This window comes from Schistocerca serialis, chromosome 11 (assembly GCF_023864345.2).
Source record: "Schistocerca serialis cubense isolate TAMUIC-IGC-003099 chromosome 11, iqSchSeri2.2, whole genome shotgun sequence".
NCBI classification, from domain to species: Eukaryota; Metazoa; Arthropoda; class Insecta; order Orthoptera; family Acrididae; genus Schistocerca; species Schistocerca serialis.
This window is the reverse complement of record NC_064648.1, coordinates 116794242-116819447: the sequence shown is the minus strand read 5'-3', so window position 1 is coordinate 116819447 and position 25206 is coordinate 116794242. Positions and strand designations below refer to the sequence as shown.

Genomic DNA, 25206 nt, shown 5'->3' with positions numbered 1-25206 from the left:
GGACCGGCAAGCGTAATGTAGGCAGCTTCTTAGCAGGTCTGTTACATTTTCCAAGTGTGCTGCCAATAAAACGCAGCCTTTGGTTACCCTTCTCCACGACATTTTCTATGTGTTCCTTCCAATTCAAGTTGTTTGTGATTAGTTGAATTTATGGCATTTAGATTCGACCGATTTATCGTGTAACCGTAGTGTTACGGATTCCTTTTAGCACTCGTTTGGATAACCTCATACTTTCCATTATTCAGGGTAAATTGCCAGTTTTTGCACCATAGAGATGTTTTGTAAAAACGTTTTGGAATGTCTTTTCATCTTCTGATGACTTTATTAGTAGAAAAACGACAGCGTCATCTGCAAACACCCTAAGACGGATGCTCAGATTATCTCCAAAATCGTTTATATAGATAAGGAACAGCAAAGGGCCTACGTTCGGGGACGCCAGAAACCACTTCTGTTTTACTCGATGACTTTCCGTCAATTGGTTCAAATGGCTCTGAGCACTATGGGACTTAACATCTATGGTCATCAGTCCCCTAGAACTTAGAACTACTTAAACCTAACGAACCTAAGGACAGCACACAACACCCAGCCATCACGAGGCAGAGAAAATCCCTGACCCCGCCGGGAATCGAACCCGGGAACCCGGGCGTGGGAAGCGAGAACGCTACCGCACGACCACGAGATGCGGGCTTTCCGTCAATTACTACGAACTGTGATCTGACACGAAATCACGAATCCATTCACATAACTGAGACGATATTCCATAGGCATGCAATTTCACTACAAACCGCTTGTGTGGTACAGTGTCAAAAGCCTTTCGGAAATCCAGGAAAACGGAAATCTGAAATACTTCATGCGAGTGAAGAGCTAGTTGTGTTTCACAGGAACAATGTTTTCTCAACCCATGTCGACTGTGTCAACAGACCGTTTTCTTCGAGGTAATTCATGATATTCGAACACAATATGTGTACCAGAATCCTCTTGCGTATAGACGTTAATTTGGGCCTGTAATTTAATGGATTACTCCTTCTACCTTTCTTGAATATTGGCGTGACCTGTGCAAGTTTCCAGTCTTTGGGTACGGATCTTTGGTCAACCGAACGGCTGTATATGATTTTGAAATATGGAGCTATTGCAGCCCTCGCGTCGTTAGCTAAAACGGCCGGTAACTCACAAGGGGAGGCCGCCAATTGTGAAATTCACATTCGATTCATACTGCGCATAATAAAAGCTCATGGCCAGAGATGTAATGTGGCAAAGCACCAAGATGCACTTCTCAGCCGTTGTCGAGAAAATCGACAGTTAAAAGAAACCGTTGAGGTGAAATACTCTCTACGATTAATAGTTTTCTACAGCGTCGTGGCGCAGCGGTAAGTGCTCGGGTTCGTAATCCGAAGGTCGCCGGATCGAATCCCGCTCCATGCAACTTTTTTATTATTTGTTTTTTTGTAATTCAAATTATATATATATATATAACTCCCGGCAATCAGTTGCAACAATTATGCATATAATAAGTTGTTGAAAGTCGTTTGTCGTGGAAAAATAATACTTGAAATAAAACACAATATCACAAAATAATATTCAAGTGGATACAATTTATTGAAAAGTTCGGTATACACTCGCACACAATTAACCATTAGTGACCAAAAGTAGCTGGAGTATCGCACCAACCAGAGTGATGGTTATCATAGAAACATGGAAAGCAGGAAACAGCACGATATCGAGCACATCTGATAAACGATGCGTTTTTACAAGAACAATTGTTTTTTGAATTATCTGTTGGGAAACACACCTGATTGACATTCTGAAAAATTTTTCTATCGTTCGTCAGGTTTGATGCATACCACGCGTATCGTATCATATCGGCAAAAATCGGAGAAGACAATTGGTGGTGGACGATGGATTGGATTTATTTCAAGTATAAAATTATATATACACTCCTGGAAATGGGAAAAAGAACATATTGACACCGGTGTGTCAGACCCACCATACTTGCTCCGGACACTGCGAGAGGGCTGTACAAGCAATGATCACACGCACGGCACAGCGGACACACCAGGAACCGCGGTGTTGGCCGTCGAATGGCGCTAGCTGCGCAGCATTTGTGCACCGCCGCCGTCAGTGTCAGCCAGTTTGCCGTGGCATACGGAGCTCCATCGCAGTCTTTAACACTGGTAGCATGCCGCGACAGCGTGGACGTGAACCGTATGTGCAGTTGACGGACTTTGACCGAGGGCGTATAGTGGGCATGCGGGAGGGCGGGTGGACGTACCGCCGAATTGCTGAACACGTGGGGCGTGAGGTCTCCACAGTACATCGATGTTGTCGCCAGTGGTCGGCGGAAGGTGCACGTGCCCGTCGACGTGGGACCGGACCGCAGCGACGCACGGATGCACGCCAAGACCGTAGGATCCTACGCAGTGCCGTAGGGGACCGCACCGCCACTTCCCAGCAAATTAGGGACACTGTTGCTCCTGGGGTATCGGCGAGGACCATTCGCAACCGTCTCCATGAAGCTGGGCTACGGTCCCGCACACCGTTAGGCCGTCTTCCGCTCACGCCCCAACATCGTGCAGCCCGCCTCCAGTGGTGTCGCGACAGGCGTGAATGGAGGGACGAATGGAGACGTGTCGTCTTCAGCGATGAGAGTCGCTTCTGCCTTGGTGCCAATGATGGTCGTATGCGTGTTTGGCGCCGTGCAGGTGAGCGCCACAATCAGGACTGCATACGACCGAGGCAAACAGGGCCAACACCCGGCATCATGCTGTGGGGAGCGATCTCCTACACTGGCCGTACACCACTGGTGATCGTCGAGGGGACACTGAATAGTGCACGGTACATTCAAACCGTCATCGAACCCATCGTTCTACCATTCCTAGACCGGCAAGGGAACTTGCTGTTCCAACAGGACAATGCACGTCCGCATGTATCCCGTGCCACCCAACGTGCTCTAGAAGGTGTAAGTCAACTACCCTGGCCAGCAAGATCTCCGGATCTGTCCCCCATTGAGCATGTTTGGGACTGGATGAAGCGTCGTCTCACGCTGTCTGCACGTCCAGCACGAACGCTGGTCCAACTGAGGCGCCAGGTGGAAATGGCATGGCAAGCCGTTCCACAGGACTACATCCAGCATCTCTACGACCGTCTCCATGGGAGAATAGCAGCCTGCATTGCTGCGAAAGGTTGATATACACTGCACTAGTGCCGACATTGTGCATGCTCTGTTGCCTGTGTCTATGTGCCTGTGGTTCTGTCAGTGTGATCATGTGATGTATCTGACCCCAGGAATGTGTCAATAAAGTTTCCCCTTCCTGGGACAATGAATTCACGGTGTTCTTATTTCAATTTCCAGGAGTGTATATCTGTGTGTGTGTGTGTGTGTGTGTGTGTGTGTGTGTGTGTGTACATTTGAATTACAAAAAAAAAAACAAATAATAAAAAAAAGTTGCATGGCGCGAGATTCGATCAGGCGACCTTGGGACTACGAACCCGAGCGCTTACCGCTGCGCCACGATGCTGTATAAAATTGTTAATCGTAGAGAGTATTTCACCGCAACGGTTTCTTTTAACTGTCCATTTTCTCGACAACGGCTGAGAAGTGCATCTTGTTGCTTTGCCACATTACACCTCTGGCCGTTAGCTTTTATTATACGCAGTATGAATCGAATCTGAATTTCACAATTGGCGGCCTCCCCTTTTCAGAACGTAAGAGGTTGAAAAAGGGCATTCGGTCAGAAATGGCAGACCGCCAAAGGTTGAAAGCAGTATGCACAAAGCGGTGGGGGATAACCACCTAACAAATGGCGGTGTCTACAGCGACAGTGCGCAATACGCAATCCGGCTAAAATGATCTTGCGGCGAGAGGGCCGAGACGAGGTGGTTGGGAGAGGTTTTGTTGCCCGGACGTTTTTCCCGTGAAGGGAAGTCCAGTGGTGAAGACGAAGAGACACCCCCTGCTGACAGACGGCAATACGGATATCGTCGGAGGAAAAGGAAGAACCGGTGGACAGTACCTCGAAGCGTTATCTTGTTGAAAAGTGAATCCAGCTGACTGCGGTATAAGGCGCGCACCGACCTAAAAGCTAAATTTGGCTGTGTGCCAACTTCACGCAGCCGTTTTTTTCTTTACTTACTCATGTAGAACCCACGTTGTTTTGGTTGACACTGAAGAAAATTAACAGTACCGTTCAAAATGACGGAAAAACTCTTCGACTTGTTAATCTCTGACACCACTTGCGAGAACACTGAATTGAGTCGACAAGTGAATCGACTGCAATCCATTCACATGAGCTGCAACAACTGTAGCTCCGTTGTCACTTTGAGGCTATTCGTGTACACTAACAAGGGAACCTCCCCATCGCACCCCCCTCAGATTTAGTTACAACTTGCCACAGTGGATAGGCCTTGAAAAACTGAACACGGATGAATCGAGAAAACAGGCAGAAGTTGTGTGGAATTATAAAAAAAATTAGCAAAATATACAAACTGAGTAATCCATGCGCAAGATAGGCCACATCAAGGAGACAGTGAGTTCAAGAGCGCCGTGGGCAGCAGTAGAACATTTTCTGTATCCAGAAAGGCCAGTACAGGACCCGCAACTTGCTGTCGTGCATTATCCTGCTGAAGTGTAGGGTTTCGCAGGGATCGAATGAAGGGTAGAGCCACGGGTCGTAACACATCTGAAATGTAACGTCCACTGTTCAAAGTGCCGTCAATGCGAACAAGAGGTGACCGAGACGTGTAACCAATGGCACCCCATACCATCACGCCGGGTGACACGCCAGTATGGCGATTACGAATACAAGCTTCCAATGTGCGTTCACCGCGATGTCGCCAAATACGGATGCGACCATCGTGATGCTCTAAACAGAACCTGGATTCATCCGGAAAAATGACGTTTTGCCATTCGTGCACCCAGGTTCGTCGTCGAGTACACCATCGCAGGCGCTCCTGTCTGTGATGCAGCGTCAAGGGTAACCGCAGCCGTGGTCTCCGAGCTGATAGTCCGTGCTGCTGCAAACGTCGTGGAACTGTTCGTGCAGATGGTTGTTGTCTTGCAAACGTCCCCATCTGTTGACTCAGGGATCGAGACGTGGCTGCACGATCCGTTACAGCCGTGCGGATAAGATGCCTGTCATCTCGACTGCTAGTGATGCGAGGCCGTTGGGATCCAGCACGGCGTTCCGTATTACCCTCCCGAACCCACCGATTCCATATTCTGCTAACAGTCATTGGATCTCGAGCAACGCGAGCAGCAATGACGCCATACGATAAACCGCAATCGCGATAGGCTACAATCCGACCTTTATCAAAGTCGGAAACGTGATGGTACGCATTTCTCCTCCTTACAGGAGGTATCACAACGTTTCCCCAGGCAACGCCGGTCAACTGCTGTTTGCGTATGAGAAATCGCTTGTAAACTCTCCTCGTGTCAGCACGTTGTAGGTGTCGCCACCGGCGCCAACCTTGTGTGAATGCTCTGAAAAGCTAATCATTTGCGTATCACAGCATCTTCTTCCTGTCGGTTACATTTCGCGTCTGTAGCAGGTCATCTTCGTGGTGTAGCAATATCAATGGCCAGTAGTTAAATATGGACGTACGAAGATTGCAAGAGAGCAGTCAGTTCTAGCTGCGTTTCGCGCGTTAATTCCGTCTACTGCGGATTTGCTCCAGGTATATCCCGCGTGGATGGAGTAACAGGTCTACGTGAACCAGCCTGTAGTTACAGATTTGCACGCTAGGAGCGCTGGTGCATAGGTGTACTGTTTACGCACATCGCGTAATACGTGTTTTTGTACCCACCTAACAGCGTAACGTGCACACTTAGCTAGCGCCTGCATTTACGTTCAAGGATACATTTCTCGCCAGATTTCACCGTTTCTATCCAACTCCTCTATTTCTACTTATGTTGCCTCATTCATACATGACTCTACCGCGCTGCATAATGTTCCTCTCCTCTCGTGACGTCCTGCTCGGATTCCGCCGCGGAGCGATACCATGCACAGCAATGCTCTCCCGACATCACCAGCGTTTATGGCGTTCACAACATGAACCTACCTATGTTCAACATGTATAGTTACTCATTTACATTAACTGCCAGTACGTTCTTCGTACAAAAGCGAGAACAGTTTCTCACCACGGACCAAGGCCGCGGGTCGGCTGTGCTTGGCGGGTAGCAGCTATCCCAGGCGCCCCAGAGGTCGCTTGCTCAGCCCGTTCACAGAAAATACAGTAAAACTTGCTCAAATCGGCACATGTATAATTCGGAAAACTGCCCAAACCGTGCAAGTATTTCAGTCCCGACGCAAACAGTGCAGTTCCACATTCTAATTTTTTGTATAAAGCGGAACGTACCTAACGCGGAAACGGAAAGCAAATCTTAGAACATGCTTAATAATAATTCATTGTACACTACTGGCCATTAAAATTACTACAACACGAAGATGACGTGCTACAGACGCGAAATTTAACCGACAGGAAGAAGATGCTGTGATATGCAAATGATTAGCTTTTCAGAGCATTCACACAAGGTTGGCGCCTGTGGCGACACCTACAACGTGCTGACATGACGAAAGTTTCCAACCGATTTCTCATACACAGTTGACCGGCGTTGCCTGGTGAAACGTTGTTGTGATGCCTCGTGTAAGGAGGAGAAATGCGTACCATCACGTTTCCGACTTTGATAAAGGTCGGATTGTAGCCTATCGCGATTGCGGTTTATCGTATCGCGACATTTCTGCTCGCGTTGTTCGAGATCCAATGACTGTTAGCAGAATATGGAATCGGTGGGTTCAGGAGGGTAATACGGAACGCCGTGCTGGATCCCAGCGGCCTCGTATCACTAGCAGTCGAGATGACAGGCATCTTATCCGCACGGCTGTAACGGATCGTGCAGCCACGTCTCGATCCCTGAGTCAACAGATGGGGACGTTTGCAAGACAACAACCATCTGCACGAACAGTTCGACGACGTTTGCAGCAGCACGGACTATCAGCTCGGAGACCGTGGCTGCGGTTACCCTTGACGCTGCATCACAGACAGGAGCGCCTGCGATGGTGCACTGGACGACGAACCTGGGTGCACAAATGGCAAAACGTCATGTTTTAGACTGCCATCGGTCTGTCTCATGACTAACACGTCGAGAAAAGAAATAGCATGGTCTTTTTCAACTTCAATGGTAAACTGAATTTTAGGGCTTATGCTATTAAGATAATCGAAAAATTAGTCGTTTTTTACCGTGTGTCCAAACCACGAATATGTAGTCTACATAACGATACCAACAACATGGTTTCTTATTTGCGTTATTCAACGCTAATTGTTCAAATTTCTCCATGTCAAAATTGGCAATCGCAGGGCTCAACGGGTTAGCCATGGCAACACCATCCACTTGCTCACAAAACTCCTCATCCCACTGAAACTGGCTAGATGTGAGACAGTGTCTAAACACAGCGGTCAAATCTTCAGGGAAAACTTCCGTTATGTAAACCATAACTTCATTGAGCGGAATCATAGTAAACAGAGATACAGTGTTTCTACAGTCCCTCAACTTCAACACCGCGGCATCATCAGCAAACAACCACAGACTGCTGTCCAACAAGTCAGTCAAATCATCTATGTATACAGAGAACAACTGCGGACCTACCACGCTTCCCTGGGGCATTCCTGACGATACCCCTGTCTCTGATGAACACTCGCCGTAGAGGACTACATACTGGGTTGTACGATTTAAGAAGTCTTCGAGCCACTCACATATGTCTGAACTTATTCCATACGCTCGTACCTTCATTAAGAGCCTGCAATGGGGCACCGTGTCAAATGCTTTCCGGAAGTCTAGAAATACTGAATCTGCCTGTTGCCCTTTATCCAGAGTTCACAGTCTATCATGAGAGAAAAGGGCAAGCTGAGTTTCCACAAGTCACCGTTGCAGAAACAACGAAACAAACATGCCACATTAAAACAGACGCAAAATCCCCACCATTGGCGAACCTTTACAGAAGCTCTAAACTTAGCGCGGAGTTCAATACAAGACGCCTATAACAGTTTCCACAACGAAACGTTGTCTCGAAACCTGGCAGAAAATCCAAAGAGATTCTGGTCGTGTGTGAAGTATGTTAGCGGCAAGAAACAATCAATGCCTTCTCTGCGCGATAGCAATGGAGATACTATCGAAGACAGTGCTGCCAAAGCAGAGTTACTAAACACAGCCTTCCCAAATGCCTTCACAAAACAAGACGAAGTAAATATTCCAGAATTCGAATCGAGAACGGCTGCCAACATGAGTAACGTAGAAGTAAATATCCTCAGAGTAGTGAAGCAACTTAAATCACTTAATAAAAGCAAGTCTTCTGGTCCAGACTGTACACCAATTAGGATCCTTTCGAGCATGCTGATGCACTAGCTCCATACTTAACAATTATATACAACCGTTCGCTCGACGAAAGATCCGTACCCAAAGACTGGAAAGTAGCACAGGCGACAGCAATATTCAAGAAAGGTAGTAGGAGTAATCCAGTAAATCACAGGCCCATATCGTTAACCTCGATATCCAGCAGGATTTTAGAACATATATTCTGTTCGAACACTATGAATTACCTCAAAGGAAACGGTCTATTGACACACAGTCAACATGGGTTTAGAAAACATCGTTCCTGTGAAACACAACTAGCTCTTTATTCACATGAAGTGTTGAGTGATATTGACAAGGGATTTCAGATCGATTCCATATTCCTACAAGCGGATCGTAGGAAAATTGCGAGCCTATGGAATATCGTCTCAGTTATGTGACTGGATTCGTGATTTCCTTTCAGAGAGGTCACAGTTCGTAGTAACTGACGGAAAGTCATCGAGTAAAACAGAAGTGATTTGTGGCATTCCCCAAGGTAGTGTTATAGGCCCTTTGCTGTTCCTTATCTATATAAACGATTTGGGAGACAATCTGAGCAGCCGTCTTCAATTGTTTGCAGATGACGCTGTCGTTAATCGACTAATAAAGTCACCAGAAGATCAAAACAAATTGAAAAACAATTTAGAAAAAATATCTGAATGGTGCGAAAATTGGCAGTTGACCCTAAATAACGAAAGGTGTGAAGTCATCCACAAGAGTGCTAAAAGGAACTCGTTAAACTGCAGTTACACGATAAATCAGTCTAATCTAAAAGCTGTAAATTCAACTAAATATCTAGGTATTACAATTACGAACAACTTAAATTGGAAGGAACACACAGGAAATGTTGTGGGGAAGGCTAACCAAAGGCTGCGTTTTATTGGCAGGACACTTACAAAATGAAACAGACCTACTAAGAAGACTGCTTACACTACGCTTGTGTGTCCTCTTTTAGAATACTGTTGCGCGGTGTGGGATCCTTACCAGGTAGGACTTACGGAGTACATCGAAACAATTCAAAGAAGGCAGTCCTGCCTTCTTTGAATTGTTTCGGCTTTGTATTATCGCCAAATATGGGAGAGAGGGTCCCAGAAATGATGCAGGATTTCGGCTGGAAGTTATTCGTTGCGACGGAGTCTTCTCACGAAATTCCAATCACCAACTTTCTCCTGCGAATGCGAAAATATTTTGTTGACACCGACCTACATAGAGAGGAACGATCACCAAGATAAAGTAAGGGAAATCAGAGTTCGTACGGAAAGATATAGGCGTTGATTCTTTCCGCGCGCTATACAAGATTGGAATAATAGAGAATTGTGGTTCGATGAACCCTCTTCCAGGCACTTAAATGTGATTTGCAGAGTATCCATGTAGATGTAGATTGTTCCTAAAACCATACTGATTCGGGGACTTAAGTTTCTCAGTCTCAAGAAAGTTTGTTACATTCGAACTGAGAACATGTTCAAGAAATACTGCGTACCATTGGCGTGGAGCAACACTTTATCGCCAGGCCCATCCTCCAATAAATAGCGGATCCAGTTCGGGGACGGTGACGCAACACGGCGTGAGTAGATTTCTCAACTGGAGGGGTCAGCCTGCGAACAGCGAGACGTGGGCAGCTGGAGCGACTGCGCGCCGACTGCGACGGCGCTTCTGTTCCTCTCCTCGCCTCGCCTCGAGGACGGCGATCCAGTTGTCGCCGGTTGGTGGGGCGCCCTCCCAGTGACCGCCGAGTGACCCGCGGTTGGAGCCTCTGACGCGCCGTCGCCCTTATCTGACGGAGTGAGTGGCAAGCAGGACGCGCGGGCCTTGAGATGGCGTCAGACCAGCAGATAGCGGGGCCTCTTTGCGTAAGTGGCGCCATTAAGCTGGCGCCAGCGACCGGCCATTGACGCGACCGGCTGGCGCATGAATGGCGACACCATTCACCAGCCACCGCTGTAAACACACTCACGCACTTGTCTTGTCTGCCTGCCCCCCCCCCCCCCTCCCCTCGTCTCGTTCCCCAAGACGCCTCTATAGGGTGAATGTATTGAAACAAGGACACCGTGCAACTATCAAATACTGTAGTGGCGAATTTTTATTTGCACACAAGTAATGGCAGTCGCCCGATCATCTCCAAAGTGTAAGGATGGATCCTGTGTGTCAGATATACAGTATCAGATCATCTGGACAGCTGTTACTGGACATTAATACGTGGTGTGTCAACCCTTTGCCCTTGGGACATATGACCTCGCTGTTTGGTCCCCTCCCCCAAATCCCAAATCAACCAACCCTTCGCCGTTATCATGGCTTGAACACTGCTGGGGACACTTTCAGTGAGGTACCTGAATGTCTCTGGAGGAATGGCAACCCATTCTTCCTCAACAGTCGAAACCAGGGCAAGCATAGCTTGCACGCTTAGGACTGGTAAGCAATGTCGGCGTTCTAAGACATCCCTCATCAACTCCCTGCCCTTGAGACCTATTACCTCCCTATTTGGTTCTCTCACCCAAATCATCCAACCAACCAACCCTTCGCCCTTATGATGGCTTGAACACTGCTGGGGACGCTTTCAGTGAGGTACCTGAATGTCTGTGGAGGAATGGTAATCCATTCTTCCCCAAGAACCGAAACCAGGCGAAGCATAGTATAGACATTTAGATCTGGACAGTGACGTCGACATTCTAAGACATCCCTTGTCAACTCTCTGCCCTTCAGACCAATGACCTCACTGTTTGGTCTCTTCCCCCAAATCAACCAACCCCTCGCCATTATGATGGCTTGAACACTGCTGGCGACGCTTTCAGCGAGGTGCCTGAATGTCTGTGGAGGAATGGCAACCCATACTTCCTCAAGAGCCGACACCAGGGGAAGCATAGCTTGGACACATCTGGAGAGCGACGTCGAGATTCTAAAAAATGGTTCAAATGGTTCTGAGCACTATCGGACTCAACTTCTGAGGTCATTAGTCCCGTAGAACTTAGAACTAGTTAAACCTAACTAACCTAAGGACATCACACACATCCATGCCCGAGGCAGGATTCGAACCTGCGACCATAGCGGTCTCACGGTTCCAGACTGCAGTGCCAGAACCACACAGCCACTTCGGCCGGCAACATTCTACGACATCCCTTGTCAACTCTCTGCCCTTGAGACCGATGACTCCACTGTTTGGTCCTCTCCCCCAAATCATCCAACCAGCCACCCTTCATCCTTATGATGCTTGATCACTGCTGCGACACTTTCAGTGAAATGCCTGAATATCTTTGGAGGAATCGTAAACCATTCTTCCTCACCAGCCGAAACCTGGGGAAGCAGCGAAGTCGGTCACTTAGGTTTGGAGCGACATTGACATTCCAAGCCACCCCTCAGATGTTGCTTTGGATTGAGGTTGGGACTCTGGGCAGGCTAGTCCATTTCAGGAATGTTACTATCCACACCACCATGAACCACGAACCATGGACCTTGCCACTGGTGGGGAGGCTTGCGTGCCTCAGCAATACAGATAGCATTACCGTAGGTGCAACCACAATGGAGGGTATCTGTTGAGAGGCCAGACACACGTGTGGTTCCTGAAGATGGGCAGTGCAGGATTAGCCAAACGGGGTAAGGCGCTGCAGTCATGGACTGTGCGGCTGTTCCTGGCAGAGGTTTGAGTCCTCCCTCGGTCATGAGTGTGTGTGTGTTTCTCCTGGGGTGTGTGTCTAAGCTTAGGGACTGATGAACTTAGCAGTTAAGTCTCATAAGATTTCACACACATTTGAACATTTTGAACATTTGAACACGGGCAGCAGCCTTTTCTGCAGTTGCAGGGGCAACAGTCTGGATGACTGACTGATCTGGCCTTGTAACACTAACCAAAACGGCCTTGCTGTGCTGGTAATGCGAATCGCTGAAAGCAAGGGGAAATCACAGCCATAATTTTTCCGAAGGGCATGCAGCTTTACTGTATGGTTGTTGGAATACAAACATGGACGATAAATAGTTTGGACAAGAAGAGAATAGAAGCTTTCGAAATGTGGTGCTACACAAGAATGCTGAAGATTAGATGGGTAGATCACATAACTAATGAGGAGGTATTGAATAGAATTTGGGAGAAGAGGAGTTTGTGACACAACTTGACTAGGAGAAGGGATCCCTTGGTAGGACATATTCTGAGGCATCAATGGACCACCAATTTAGTATCAGAGGGAAGTGTGGGGGGTAAAAATCGTAGAGGGAGACCAAGAGGTGAATGCACTAAGCAGATTCAGAAGGATGTAGGTTGCAGTAGGTACTGGGAGATGAAGAAGCTTGCACAGGATAGAGTAGCATGGAGAGCTGCATCAAACCAGTCTCAGTACTGAAGACCACAACAACAACAACAACAACAACAACATCCGAAAACCACTGCCTCACCAGTTATAACACAGTGGATTTTCTTGCTCATAGAAACAATGATCGTTTCCAAACTGTTTCTTTATTGTACATAGTTCACTGTGCCGTAAAATGTGTTCATATCACTCCGCACCTACTGATGTCTTGTGGAATAAGGGGACCACACCCTAACAAAACCCCCATACTGTAACACCACCACCTCCGTATTTAACTGCTCGCAATATACGTGATGGCAGGTAGTGTACTCTAGGCATTCCACAACTCCAAACCCTTCCATCGCCTTGCCACAGCCTACAGCGCGGCCATCACTCCAAGTCACACGTCCCAGTCATCCACTGTCCAGTGCTGTCAGTCTTTACACCACCTCAAGGATCGCTTAGTGTCGACTAGAGCAATGTGTGGCTCACAGGGAGCTATCCAACCATTGTAACCCATTCGATTTAACTGCCTACACACAATATGGACTGCTGGTATCACTTTGGTACTAACAAGTGATTCTTTCCGCTGATTTCGTTCTATTTTTTACAGCCACCCTCCACAGTAGTGGACGGTGCCTGTCCAGCTGTCCATGGAGTGTTCCTGGTCTTGGTTTAGCTCTGGTTCTTCCTTCACATTTCCACTTCACAATTTCATCACTGTGCCAACAGACCTGCCGCGGTGCTAACACCAGTTCTCGTGAGATCACTGAAGAGAAGCAGTGTTTGGCTCGGCCAGCACTCTGATTGGTCACCGTCCGGGCCTGCCGAGTGCTGTTCGGATTGGTCACTGTCCCGGCCTGCCGACTGCTGTTTGGATTGGTCACCGTCCCGGCCTGCCGACTGCTTTTTGGATTGGTCACAGTCCCGGCCTGCCGAGTGCTGTTTGGATTGGTCACTGTCCCGGCCTGCCGAGTGCTGTTTGGATTGGTCACTGTCCCGGCCTGCCGAGTGCTGCTTGGATTGGTCACTGTCCCGGCCTGCCGAGTGCTGCTTGGATTGGTCACCGTCCCGGCCTGCCGAGTGCTGTTTGGATTGGTCACTGTCCCGGCCTGCCGAGTGCTGTTTGGATTGGTCACTGTCCCGGCCTGCCGAGTGCTGTTTGGATTGGTCACTGTCCCGGCCTGCCAACTGCTGTTTGGATTGGTCACTGTCCCGGCCTGCCAACTGCTGTTTGGATTGGTCACTGTCCCGGCCTGCCAACTGCTGTTTGGATTGGTCACTGTCCCGGCCTGCCAACTGCTGTTTGGATTGGTCACCGTCCCAGCCTGCCGAGTGCTGTTTGGATTGGTCACTGTCCCAGCCTGCCGAGTGCTGTTTGGATTGGTCACCGTCCCAGCCTGCCGAGTGCTGTTTGGATTGGTCACCGTCCCAGCCTGCCGAGTGCTGTTTGGATTGGTCACCGTCCCGGCTTGCCGAGTGCTGTTTGGATTGGTCACCGTCCGGGCCTGCCGAGTGCTATTTGGATTGGTCACCGTCCTGGCCTGCCGACTGCTGTTTGGATTGGTCACTGTCCGGGTCTGCCGAGTGCTGTCGGCAAGTGGGGTGCACTCGGCCCTTGTGAGGCCAATTGAGGAGCTAGTTGATTGAGGAGTAGCGACAACGGTCACGAAAACTGACAACGGCTGGGAGAGCAGTGTGTTGACCACGTGCCCCTCTGTATCCTCGTCCAGTGCCGCCTGTGGGCTGAGGATGACACGGCGGTCGGTCGGTACCGTTGGGCCTTCGTGGCCTCTTCAGGTGGAGTTTAGTTTAGTGTACTATTCCTGTCCAAGTCGTAGTACGAAAAATACCCGTATAACATCCCAGAGCCCCCTCTGGTGTGAACCACACCTTCTGTAGAGGCACCTCAGTGGGGCTTCACTACACTGGACGCCTAGCGCCACTTGAAAAGAGGCGAAACTGCGACTCATCGGACGACACTAGATGCCTCCAGCCACTCCAGCCACTGTGCATTCTCCGCTGCTTGGCCCGCACGAGGCTTGCGCCTTTTTGTGGCGCTGTGGGCAACGGCCTTCTGCGATGATCTACACAATCTAGTGGCCGGTTCCTGGCTAGCTGCTACCGGGAAGCGCTAGTGTCCCTGGGGCATAGCGAGTGCTGTCATATCCAGGAAGTAGCGGCGGCCAGTCACACCTACCATGACGAATGCCTGCCCTTCAGCAGACTGACAGTGATTGAGCTGCAAGTCACGCAGAGTGTCGCAATCAGTGGGCGCACCTTGTTTTTGCCAGGCAGCCTGCACTTCCTGCTCTAACCGCGCGGCGCTGCCTTTAGAATGTAGCAGATGTCCGCTTTACAGATAACGATTGGGAAGGTCGTAACTACTCCGTACCAGCATTTAAGACGACCCTATAACATAAATGTTATTGTCTTTGCTGTCTTGACTCACAAGGCTGGTATGGTGTAGCTCTCCATGCTACACGATACCTCTCGACACCCCTAAAAACATACGTTTTTCATATTACATCAATTGTGTTGCTACCTACTGCCACCTACTCCATACCAGTGACCTCAGTAGTCATTACACATCATCAGAGAGCAGAATGGGGCGCTCCACAGGACTCACAGCCTTTGAACGTGGTCAGGTGATTGGGTGTCACTTGTGTCATACGTCTGTACGAGACATTTCCATACTCATAAACATCCCTAGCTCCACTGTTCATGGCCGGCCGGAGTGGCCGAGCGGTTAAAGGCGCTACAGTCTGGAACCGCACGACCGCTACGGTCGCAGGTTCGAATCCTGCCTCGGGCATGGATGTGTGTGATGTCCTTAGGTTAGTTAGGTTTAAGTAGTTCTAAGTTCTAGGGGACTTATGACCACAGCAGTTGAGTCCCATAGTGCTCAGAGCCATTCGAACCAATCCACTGTTCATGATGTGACAGTGAAGTGGAAACGTGAAGGGACACGTACAGCACAAAAGCGTACTGGCCGACGTCGTCTGTTGACTGACAGAGACCGCCGACAGTTGAAAAGGGTCGTAATGTATAATAGGCAGACATCTATCCAGACTGTCACACAGAAATTCCACACTGCATCAGGATCCACATTAACACTATGACAGTTAGTTGGGAGGTGAGAAAACTTGGATTTCACGGTCGAGCGGCTGCTCATAAGCCACACATCACGCCGGTAAATGCCAAACGACGTCTCGCTTGGTGTAAGGAGCGTAAACATTGGACGACTGAACAGTGGAAAAACGCTGCGTGGAGTGACGAATCACTGTACACAATGTGGCGATCTGATGCTCGGTGAACGTCATCTGCCAGCGTGAGTAGTGCCAACGGTGAAACTCGAAGGCGGTGGTGTTATGGTGCGGACGTGTTTTTGGCTCAAAAGTCTCTGATCTTTATGGGACTTAACTTCCAAGGTCATCAGTCTCCTAGAACTTAGAACTACTTAAACCTAACTAACCTGAGGACATCATACACGTCCATGCCCGAGGCAGGATTCGAACCTGCGACCGTAGCGGTCGCGCGGTTACCGACTGTAGCGCCTAGAACCGCACGGCCACCCAGGCCGGCGGTCGTGTTTTTCATGGAGGAGGCTTGCACCCCTTGTTTTTTGCGTGGCTCTATCACAGCACAGGCCTACATTGATGTTTTAAGCACCTTCGTGCGTCCCAGTGTTGAAGAGCAATTCGGGAATGCCGATTACATCTTTCAACACGATCGAGCATCTATTCATAATTTACGCCCTGTGGCGGAGCGGTTACACGGGAATATCCCTGTAATGGGCTGGCCTGCACAGAGTCCTGACCTGAATCCCATACGACAACTTTGGGATGTTTTCGAACGCTGACTTCACGCCAAGCCTCACCGACCGACGTCGATACGTCTCCCCATTGCAGTACTCTGCGAAGATTGGGCTGCCATTCCCCACGAAACCTTCCAGCACCTGACTGAACGTATGCCTGCGAGAGTGGAAGCTGTCATCAAGGCCAAGGGTAGGCCAACACCATATTGAATTCCAGCGTTACAGATGGAGGGCTGGTTAGACACTGGACTCGCATTCGGGAGGACGACGGTTCAATCCCGCGTCCGGCCATCCTGATTTAGGTTTTCCGTGATTTCCCTAAATCGCTCCAGGCAAATGCCGGGATGGTTCCTTTCAAAGGGCACGGCCGACTTCCTTCCTCGTCCTTCCCTAATCCGATGAGACCGTTGACCTCGCTGTCTGGTCTCCTTCCCCAAAACAACCAACCAACCAGATGGAGGGCGCCACGAACCTGTAAGTAATTTTCAGCCAGGAGTTCAAAAATGGTTCAAATGGCTCTGAGAACTATGGGACTCAACTTCTGAGGTCATTAGTCCCCTAGAACTTAGAACTAGTTAAACCTAACTAACCTAAGGACATCACACACGTCCATGCCCGAGGCAGGATTCGAACCTGCGACCGTAGCGGTCTCGCGGTTCCAGATTGCAGCGCCTAGAACCGCACGGCTGAGCCAGGAGTCCACATACTTCTGATCACATGCAACGTACAAACTGTTCTTTCTCTTTGCTGTACTCAAGCTTGATCTGCCTCTACAACCCTTACTCACCACACTTTCTTCTCCGAGTGAGGTGGCGCAGTGGCTAGCACACTGGAATCGCATACGGGAAAACGACGTGTCAAACCGACGTCCAGCCATCGTGATTTAGGTTTCCCGTGGTTTCCCTAAATCGCTTAAGGCAAATGCTGGGCTGGGTCCTTTGAAATAGGAAGGCTGCATTCCTTCCCATCTTTCCTTAATCCTATGCGACCGATGACCTGGCTGTTTGGTCCCCTCCCCTGTATCAACCAAGCCAACAACACTTTCCGGCCGGCGGACTTGTGTCGAGGTCCGGTGAGCCGCCCGGTCTGTGGATGGTTTTAGGCGGTTTTCTATTTGCCTCGGCGAATCTCGGCTGGTTCCCCTTATTCCGCTTCAGATACCCTTTATGTCGGCGATTGCTGCGCAAACAAGTTCTCCACGTACGCGTACTCCACCATTACTCTACCACGCTAACATAGGAGTTACACTCGTCTGGTGTGAGACGTTCCCTGGGGGGTCCACAGGGGGCCGAACCGCACAATAACCGTGGGTTGGGTGTGGGGCGGCGGAGGGGTGAAGTGCACTGCGGCAGTCGTCGTGGGGCTGTGGACCACTGCGGCTGCGGCGGGGACGGAGCCTCTCCGTCGTTTCTAGGTGCCCGGTTAACATACAATACAATACCGTTAAACAAATCTCTTCTACTCTAACAAGGGGAGGCCGCCAATTGTGAAATTCAGATTCGATTCATACTGCGCATAATAGAAGCTCATGGCCAGAGGTGTAATGTGGCAAAGCACCAAGATGCACTTCCCAGCCGTTGTCGAGAAAATCGACAGTTGAAAGAAACCGTTGCGGTGAAATACTTTCTACGATTAATAGTTTTCTACAGCGTCGTGGCGCAGCGGTAAGCGCTCGGGTTCGTAATCCGCAGGTCGCCGGATCGAGTCTCGCGCCATGCAATTTTTTTTATTATTAGTTTTTTGTAATATATATATATATATATATATATATATATATATATATATATATATATATATATATATATACTATTAATGAATTACTTATGCATGTTGGTGAAGGCGGATCGCTCTCCAATTGTACCGCCTCCATTTTTCCGTTTTTTTAACAGGGTGTACCAAAGCTCTCCCGTCCGCACTGATTTTCGACGATGTTATAAGTTGCGCTAGGGACCGCATCTACGTTCTTTCGAAGTTAGCAGGCAACTACGCTGTTATGCGGCGGCTCGTTTCGGCCCATTCAACATCTGTCCTTCAAGTGTAACGAGCGGGTAACGGAGTTTATATTTCATACCTGCCACAGCAAATTTGTGTTCGTGGGGTCTCTATTCTAATTCGAACGTTTGACTTACGCTATGCGTATTCGTTTCGGAATATCGTCTCTACGTCTTCCGTTAACTAAACGTGGTTAACATTATGAAGACAATTAATAACATTTGTGAAATACAACTTTGTTTGCGGAGAACACAATCATGTTCGAAGTCGCCAGGTTTTCCACGACAAACGACGTTCAACAACTTATTATATCCATAATTGTTGCAACTGATTGCCGGGAATTATATTTATATATTTGAATTACAAAAAACAAATACTAAAAAAAAAGGTTGCATGGCGCGAGATTCGATCCGGCGACCTTCGGATTACAAACCCTAGCGCTTACCGCTGCTCCACGACGCCGTACAAAGTTACTAATCGTTGAGAGTATTTCAGTGCAACGGTTTCTTTTAACTGTCGATTTTCTCGAGAACGGCTGACAAGTGCCTCTTGGTTCTTTGCCACATTACACCTCTGGCCATGAGCTTTTATTATGCGCAGTATGAATCGAATCTGAATTTCACAATTGGCGGCCTCCCCTTGTAAGTGCTTTGTTTTCCAGATTTTCGGAGGACGAAAACGTAAACAAAAATGAGTAGTACCACCTCGTGTAAAATGCATACCTTGAAGAGCTACGAACACTTGTTCAGCAGAAGGGACGTGTTTCACAGAAGCGAATATGAACAACTGCTCATACACTATGTGATTAAAAGTAAGCGGACACCTGGTTGAAAATTACTAACAAGTTTGTGGCGCCCTCCACCGGCAATGCTGGAATTCAGTATGGTGTTGGCCAACCCTTAGCCTTGATGACAGCTTCCACTCTCGCAGGCAAACGTTCAGTCACGTGCTGGAAGGTTTCTTGAGGAATGGCAGCCCATTCTTCGCGGAGTGCTGCACTGAGGAGAGGTATGGATGTCGGTCGGTGAGGCCTGGCACGAAGTCGGCGTTCCAAAACATCCCAAAGATGTTCTACAGGATTCAGGTCAGGACTCTGTGCAGGCCGGTCCATTACAGGTATTTTATCGTCGTGTTACCACTGCGCCACAGTCCGTGCATTATGAACAGGTGTTCGATCGTGTTGATACAATCGCCATCACCGAATTGCTGTTCAACAGTGCGATGCAAGAAGGTGATTAAAACATCACTGTAGGCCTGTGCTGTGATGGTGCCATGCAAAACAACAAGGGGTGCAAGCCCCGTCCATGAGAAACACGACCACACCATAACACCACCGCCTCCGAATTTTACTGTTGGAACTACACACGCTGGCAGATGACAATCACCGGGCATTCACCATACCCACACCCTGCCATCGGATCGCCACATTGTGTACCGTGATTCGTCACTCCAGACGACGTTTTTCCACTGTTCAATGGTCCAATGTTTACGCTCCTTACACCGAGCGAGGCGTCGTTTGGCACTTACTGGCGTGATGTCTGGCTTATGACCAGCCGCTCGACCACGAAATCCAAGTTTTCCCACCTCCCGCCTAACTGTCACAGTACTTGCAGTGGATCCTGATGCAGTTTGGAATTCCTGTGTGATGGTCTGGATAGATGTCTGCCTATTACACATTACGACTCTCTTCAACTGTCGGCAGTCTCTGTCAGTCAACAAACGAGGTCGGCCTGTACGCTTTTGTGCTGTACGTGTCCCTCCACGTTTCCACTTCAATATCACATCGCAAACAGTGGACCTAGGGATGTTTAGGAGTGTGGAAATCTCGCGTACAGACGTATTACAGAAATGACACCCAATCACCTGACCACGTTCGAAGTCTGCGAGTTCCGCGGAGCGCTCCATTCTGCTCTCTCACGATGTCTAATGACTACTGTGGTCGCTGATGTGGAGTACCTGGCAGTAGGTGGCAGCACAATGCACCTGATATGAAAAACCTATGTTTTTGATCACAGAGTGTGCATCACTTAATAAGAGCATGCCTGCCCACAGTTTGTTTTGTATAGTACTGCTATGAACAAGATGACTCTTGTATAAAGTAGAGTGCATACAGGGTGTTAAAAAAGGTACGGCCAAACTTTCAGGAAACATTCCTCACACACAAATAAAGAAAACATGTTATGTGGACATGTGTCCGGAAACGCTTAATTTCCACGTTAGAGCTCATTTTAGTTTCGTCAGTATGTACTGTGCGTCCTCGATTCACCGCCAGTTGGCCCAATTGAAGGAAGGTAATGTTGGCTTCGGTGCTTGTGTTGACATGCGACTCATTCCTCTACAGTACTCGCATCAAACACATCAGTACGTAGCATCAACAGGTTAGTGTTCATCACGAACGTGGTTTTGCAGTCATTGCAATGTTTACAAATGCTAAGTTGGCACATGCCCATTTGATGTACGGATTAGCACGGGGCGATAGCCGTGGCGCGGTACGTTTGTATCGAGACAGATTTCCAGAACGAAGGTGTCCCGACAGGAAGACATTCGAAGCAATTGATCGGCGTGTTAGGGAGCACGGAGCATTCCAGCCTGTGACTCGCGACTGGGGAAGACCTAGAACGACGAGGACACCTGCAGTGGACGAGGCAGTTCTTCGTGCAGTTGACGATAACCCTAATGTCAGCGTCAGAGAAGTTGCTGCTGTACAAGGTAACGTTGACCACGTCACTGTATGGAGAGTGCTACGGGAGAACCAGTCGTTTCCGTACCGTGTACAGCGTGTGCAGGCACTATCAGCAGCTGATTGGCCTCCACGGGTACACTTCTGCGAATGGTTCATCCGACAATGTGTCAATCCTCATTTCAGTGCAAATGTTCTCTTTACGGATGAGGCTTCATTCCAACGTGATCAAATTGTAAATTTTCACAATCAACATGTGTTGGTTGACGAGAATCCACATGCAATTGTGCAATCACGTCCTCAACACAAATTTTCTGTGAATTTTTGGGCAGGCATTGTTGGTGATGTCTGGATTGGGCCCCATGTTCTTCCACCTACGGTCAATGGAGCACGCTATCATGATTTCATACGGGATACTCTACCTGTGCTGCTAGAACATGTGCCTTTACAAGTACGACACATGATGTGGTTCATGCACGATGGAGCTCCTGCATATTTCAGCCGAAGTGTTCGTACGCCTCTCAACAACAGATTCAGTGACCGACGGATTGGTAGAGGCGGACCAATTCCAAGGCCTCCACGCTCTCCTGACCTCAACCCTCTTGACTTTCATTTATGGGGGCATTTGAAAGCTCTTGTCTGCGCAACCCCGGTACCAAATGTAGAGACTTCGTGCTCGTATTGTGGACGGCTGTGATACAATACGCCATTCTCCAGGGCTGCATCAGCGGATCAGGGATTCCATGCGACGGAGGGTGGATGCATGTATCCTCGCTAACGGAAGACATTTTGAACATTTCCTGTAACAAAGTGTTTGAAGTCACGCTGGTACGTTCTGTTGCTGTGTGTTTCCATTCCACGATTAATGTGATTTGAAGAGAAGTAATAAAATGAGCTCTAACATGGAAAGTAAGCGTTTAAGGACACACATCCAAATAACATATTTTCTTTCTTTGTGTGTGAGGAATGTTTCCTGAAAGTTTGGCCGTACCTTTTTGTAACACAATGTATGTATTTAACAATGCTGGCGCTGATTTATTGTTGAGCATTTGACGATGCCACAACGGCTTCAGTATATTAGGACATGTTTTTGTAAAACAGGTCTGAAGATGGCATTATAGACCGAAACCAGTAGTCTGATAATTTATAACCACAGATGTGAAGTAAAGGAAATTTTTTATCTATTCGGGTCGGTGTTCAGTTAGCGACTGTGTCGTAGCGTGTGGCTAGTATAACCCTGGCACATGGGAGCGCAAGCGCATTCAGAATTAAATTTTCACTCTGCAGCGGAGTGTGCGCTGATATGAAACTTCCTGGCAGATTAAAACTGTGTGCCCGACCGAGACTCGAACTCGGGACCTTTGCCTTTCGCGGGCAAGTGCTCTACCAACTGTGCTACCCAAGCACGACTCACGCCCCGTCCTCACAGCTTTACTTCCGCCAGTAACTCGTCTCCTACTTTCCAGACTTTACAGGTCTCCTGCGAACCTTGCAGAACTAGCACTGCTGGAAGAAAGGATACTGCGGAGACATGGCTTAGCCACAGCCTGGGGGATGTTTCCAGAATGAGATTTTCACTCTGCAGCGGAGTGCAGATTAAAACTGGGTGCGAGCGGATTGGCTGACGCGGCGCGCACGCACGCCCGCCCGTTATCGCGGGACAGTTAATGGCGAGCTAGCGGGGAGTTCCTGGAAGCCGGCCGCCTCCAGCGTTGGCGGCAGTACTTTGTGTCTGCCTCTCTCTCTCTCTGAATGTCTGCCCACAGCCGGCCTGGCCCAGATTCTGCGGCCACAGGGCGCAGATAAGCCCCAGACGTGGGATTTTGGCAGCGCCAGCTGCTGATACGTGCTGACGCGTCAGCCGTGCGGCGGTCGCTGACTCGCGCCCTGTCCTCCTGACGCAACACTACTGTCTTCCTTTTGCTGTCTGTCTGTCCCTCCGGCGCTCTCTGTTTTTTTGTTATTTTTTTGGTCGCCTTTCTCACTTGTTTGGGCAGGGCGCCACGATTTCCTCTCGTGTACAGTCGTGGACAAAACGAGCGAGACCCCTCGCCTTTCCGTTATGCTGATCCGCACAGCTTTAAAGTCTGCTACACAGTATAACAGCAAAGGCGACGAAATGCTACCAACATACTATGCACAGGCGTGAAATTGACACACTATCCTAACTTTGTTAGTCTTTTTCAAAATGGTTCAAATGGCTCTGAGCACTATGGGACTTAACATCTATGGTCATCAGTGCCCTAGAACTTAGAACTACTTAAACCTAACTAACCTAAGGACATCACACAACACCCAGCCATCACGAGGCAGAGAAAATCCCTGACCCCGCCGGGAATCGAACCTGGGATAGACTGTTTCCAATCATGTGTAGGACGATATTAATGCTGATTAATGTGTTAAACACAACATGTAAATATAAGATATAAATGAAAGAAGAAACGCTAATTAGTATGAACTGTACTAATAAAAATGAATTTCAGGTTCGATCCTGCCTTGGACATGGCTGTGTGTGATGTCCTTAGGTTAGTTAGGTTTAAGTAGTTCTAAGTTGTAGGGGACTGATGACCTCAGATGTTAAGTCCCATAGTGCTCTGAGCCATTTGAACCATTTTTTTTTTTTTTAATTTCAGCTTATCGAGATAACACAACTGTTCTAGTAAGACAAAGTACCTCAGATCGTTACGAACTAGCAACATATTGTGCGGATTCGGCCGAGAAACGGTTTGTGTCAACTTTCAGACCAGTCATAGTGGATTACCGTTTCTCACCCACCAAGAAAGTGTGCAAATTTAGCTATGCGTGAAGATTCATAACGAAATTCAGTTAAAAATCATTCAGTGCCACACGAAAGTCAATTCAATTATTGACAGAATCGGAAAAAGGAAGGCAATAACAAGTATGAAATTCTGCAAGAGTTTCATATTGACATCCACAAGGCGCTAGTACAGAATAAATGTAGATATAAAAAGTATTGGGGGCGCGAGAATATCTTAAAATTGCTTTACTGATAGTCTATCTGCCTCCATCGAGATTAGAACCGAAAACAAACCAGCATCCCTTGCAGTAGCAAACACCTTTCACTGTGCTAGCAGACAACCCAGGGAAACAGCCCTCTATTATTACCCCAGACATGAATGAGCCGGCAATTTCGCAATGAAAATGGCGAAATGATGTACAGTTTCTGATGCATAGAGCTTTCTGGACTCTAAAACATGAATTTTCTACCTTTATGTCACCGCTTATGTGACAATCATTCGGGATGTTTATCGAAATAACAAAATACTGTTATTAGCGAGTAACGGCAACGGGTTCTACACAACGCTGGTGACTACTCTGAAGGACAGTAACAGGTGCAAACATGAAACACTTTTGTATCGGTTGTGAATAAATAGTTGCCACTATTTAAGTTCCAACCCTCATATAGTCTTACATATGATTGAAAACAGTCTGACAAACTTCGGATAGTTCGTCAATTTCACGCCTGTGCATGGTATGTTGGTAGCACTTCGTCGCCTTGCCTGTTATACTGTGTAGCAGACTTTAAAGCTGTGCGGATCAGCATAACGAAAAGGCGAGGGGTCGCGCTCGTTTTGTCCACAACTGTACATAATCTCTTCAGCCCAGAGTGCGGTTCGCTCTTATTGCTGGAACAATCGGTTTTTCAATATATGTAGATATACTGTTGTTGCTAAGATTGTAGTGTAGGCAGCTTTCAGAGTTGGTAGTATGGTCCTAAACGAGAAGGAAATGTCCAATAAACGCCGCTATTACACGATGTGCCCAAAGCGTACACCTATGCACCAGCGCCCCAAGCGCACGTATCTGTAACTACAGGCTGGTTCATGTGCAGCCATTATACCACACACGCGGGATATACACGGTGCGTGCCATAAGTAATGCCACCAAATTCACAAAAAAATCATTTATTGAATACACTACTGGCCATTAAAATTGCTACAACAAGAAGAAGCGCAGATGATGAACAGGTATTCATTGGACAAATATACTAGAACTGAAATGTGATTAAATTTTCACGCAATTTCGGTGCATAGATCCTGAG

General features: G+C 48.2%; 1 protein-coding gene across 1 annotated transcript in view; it reads right to left on the bottom strand.

Moving 5' to 3' along the window:
- The window catches only part of LOC126426517 (uncharacterized), a 433256-nt gene that overhangs the window by 392031 nt on the left and 16019 nt on the right, over positions 1-25206 (bottom strand). Inside the window, exon 3 of the mRNA XM_050088422.1 lies at positions 13470-14234. Within this exon, the coding sequence (XP_049944379.1) occupies positions 13470-14234 (765 nt within the window). The remainder of the gene's footprint in view (positions 1-13469; positions 14235-25206) is intronic.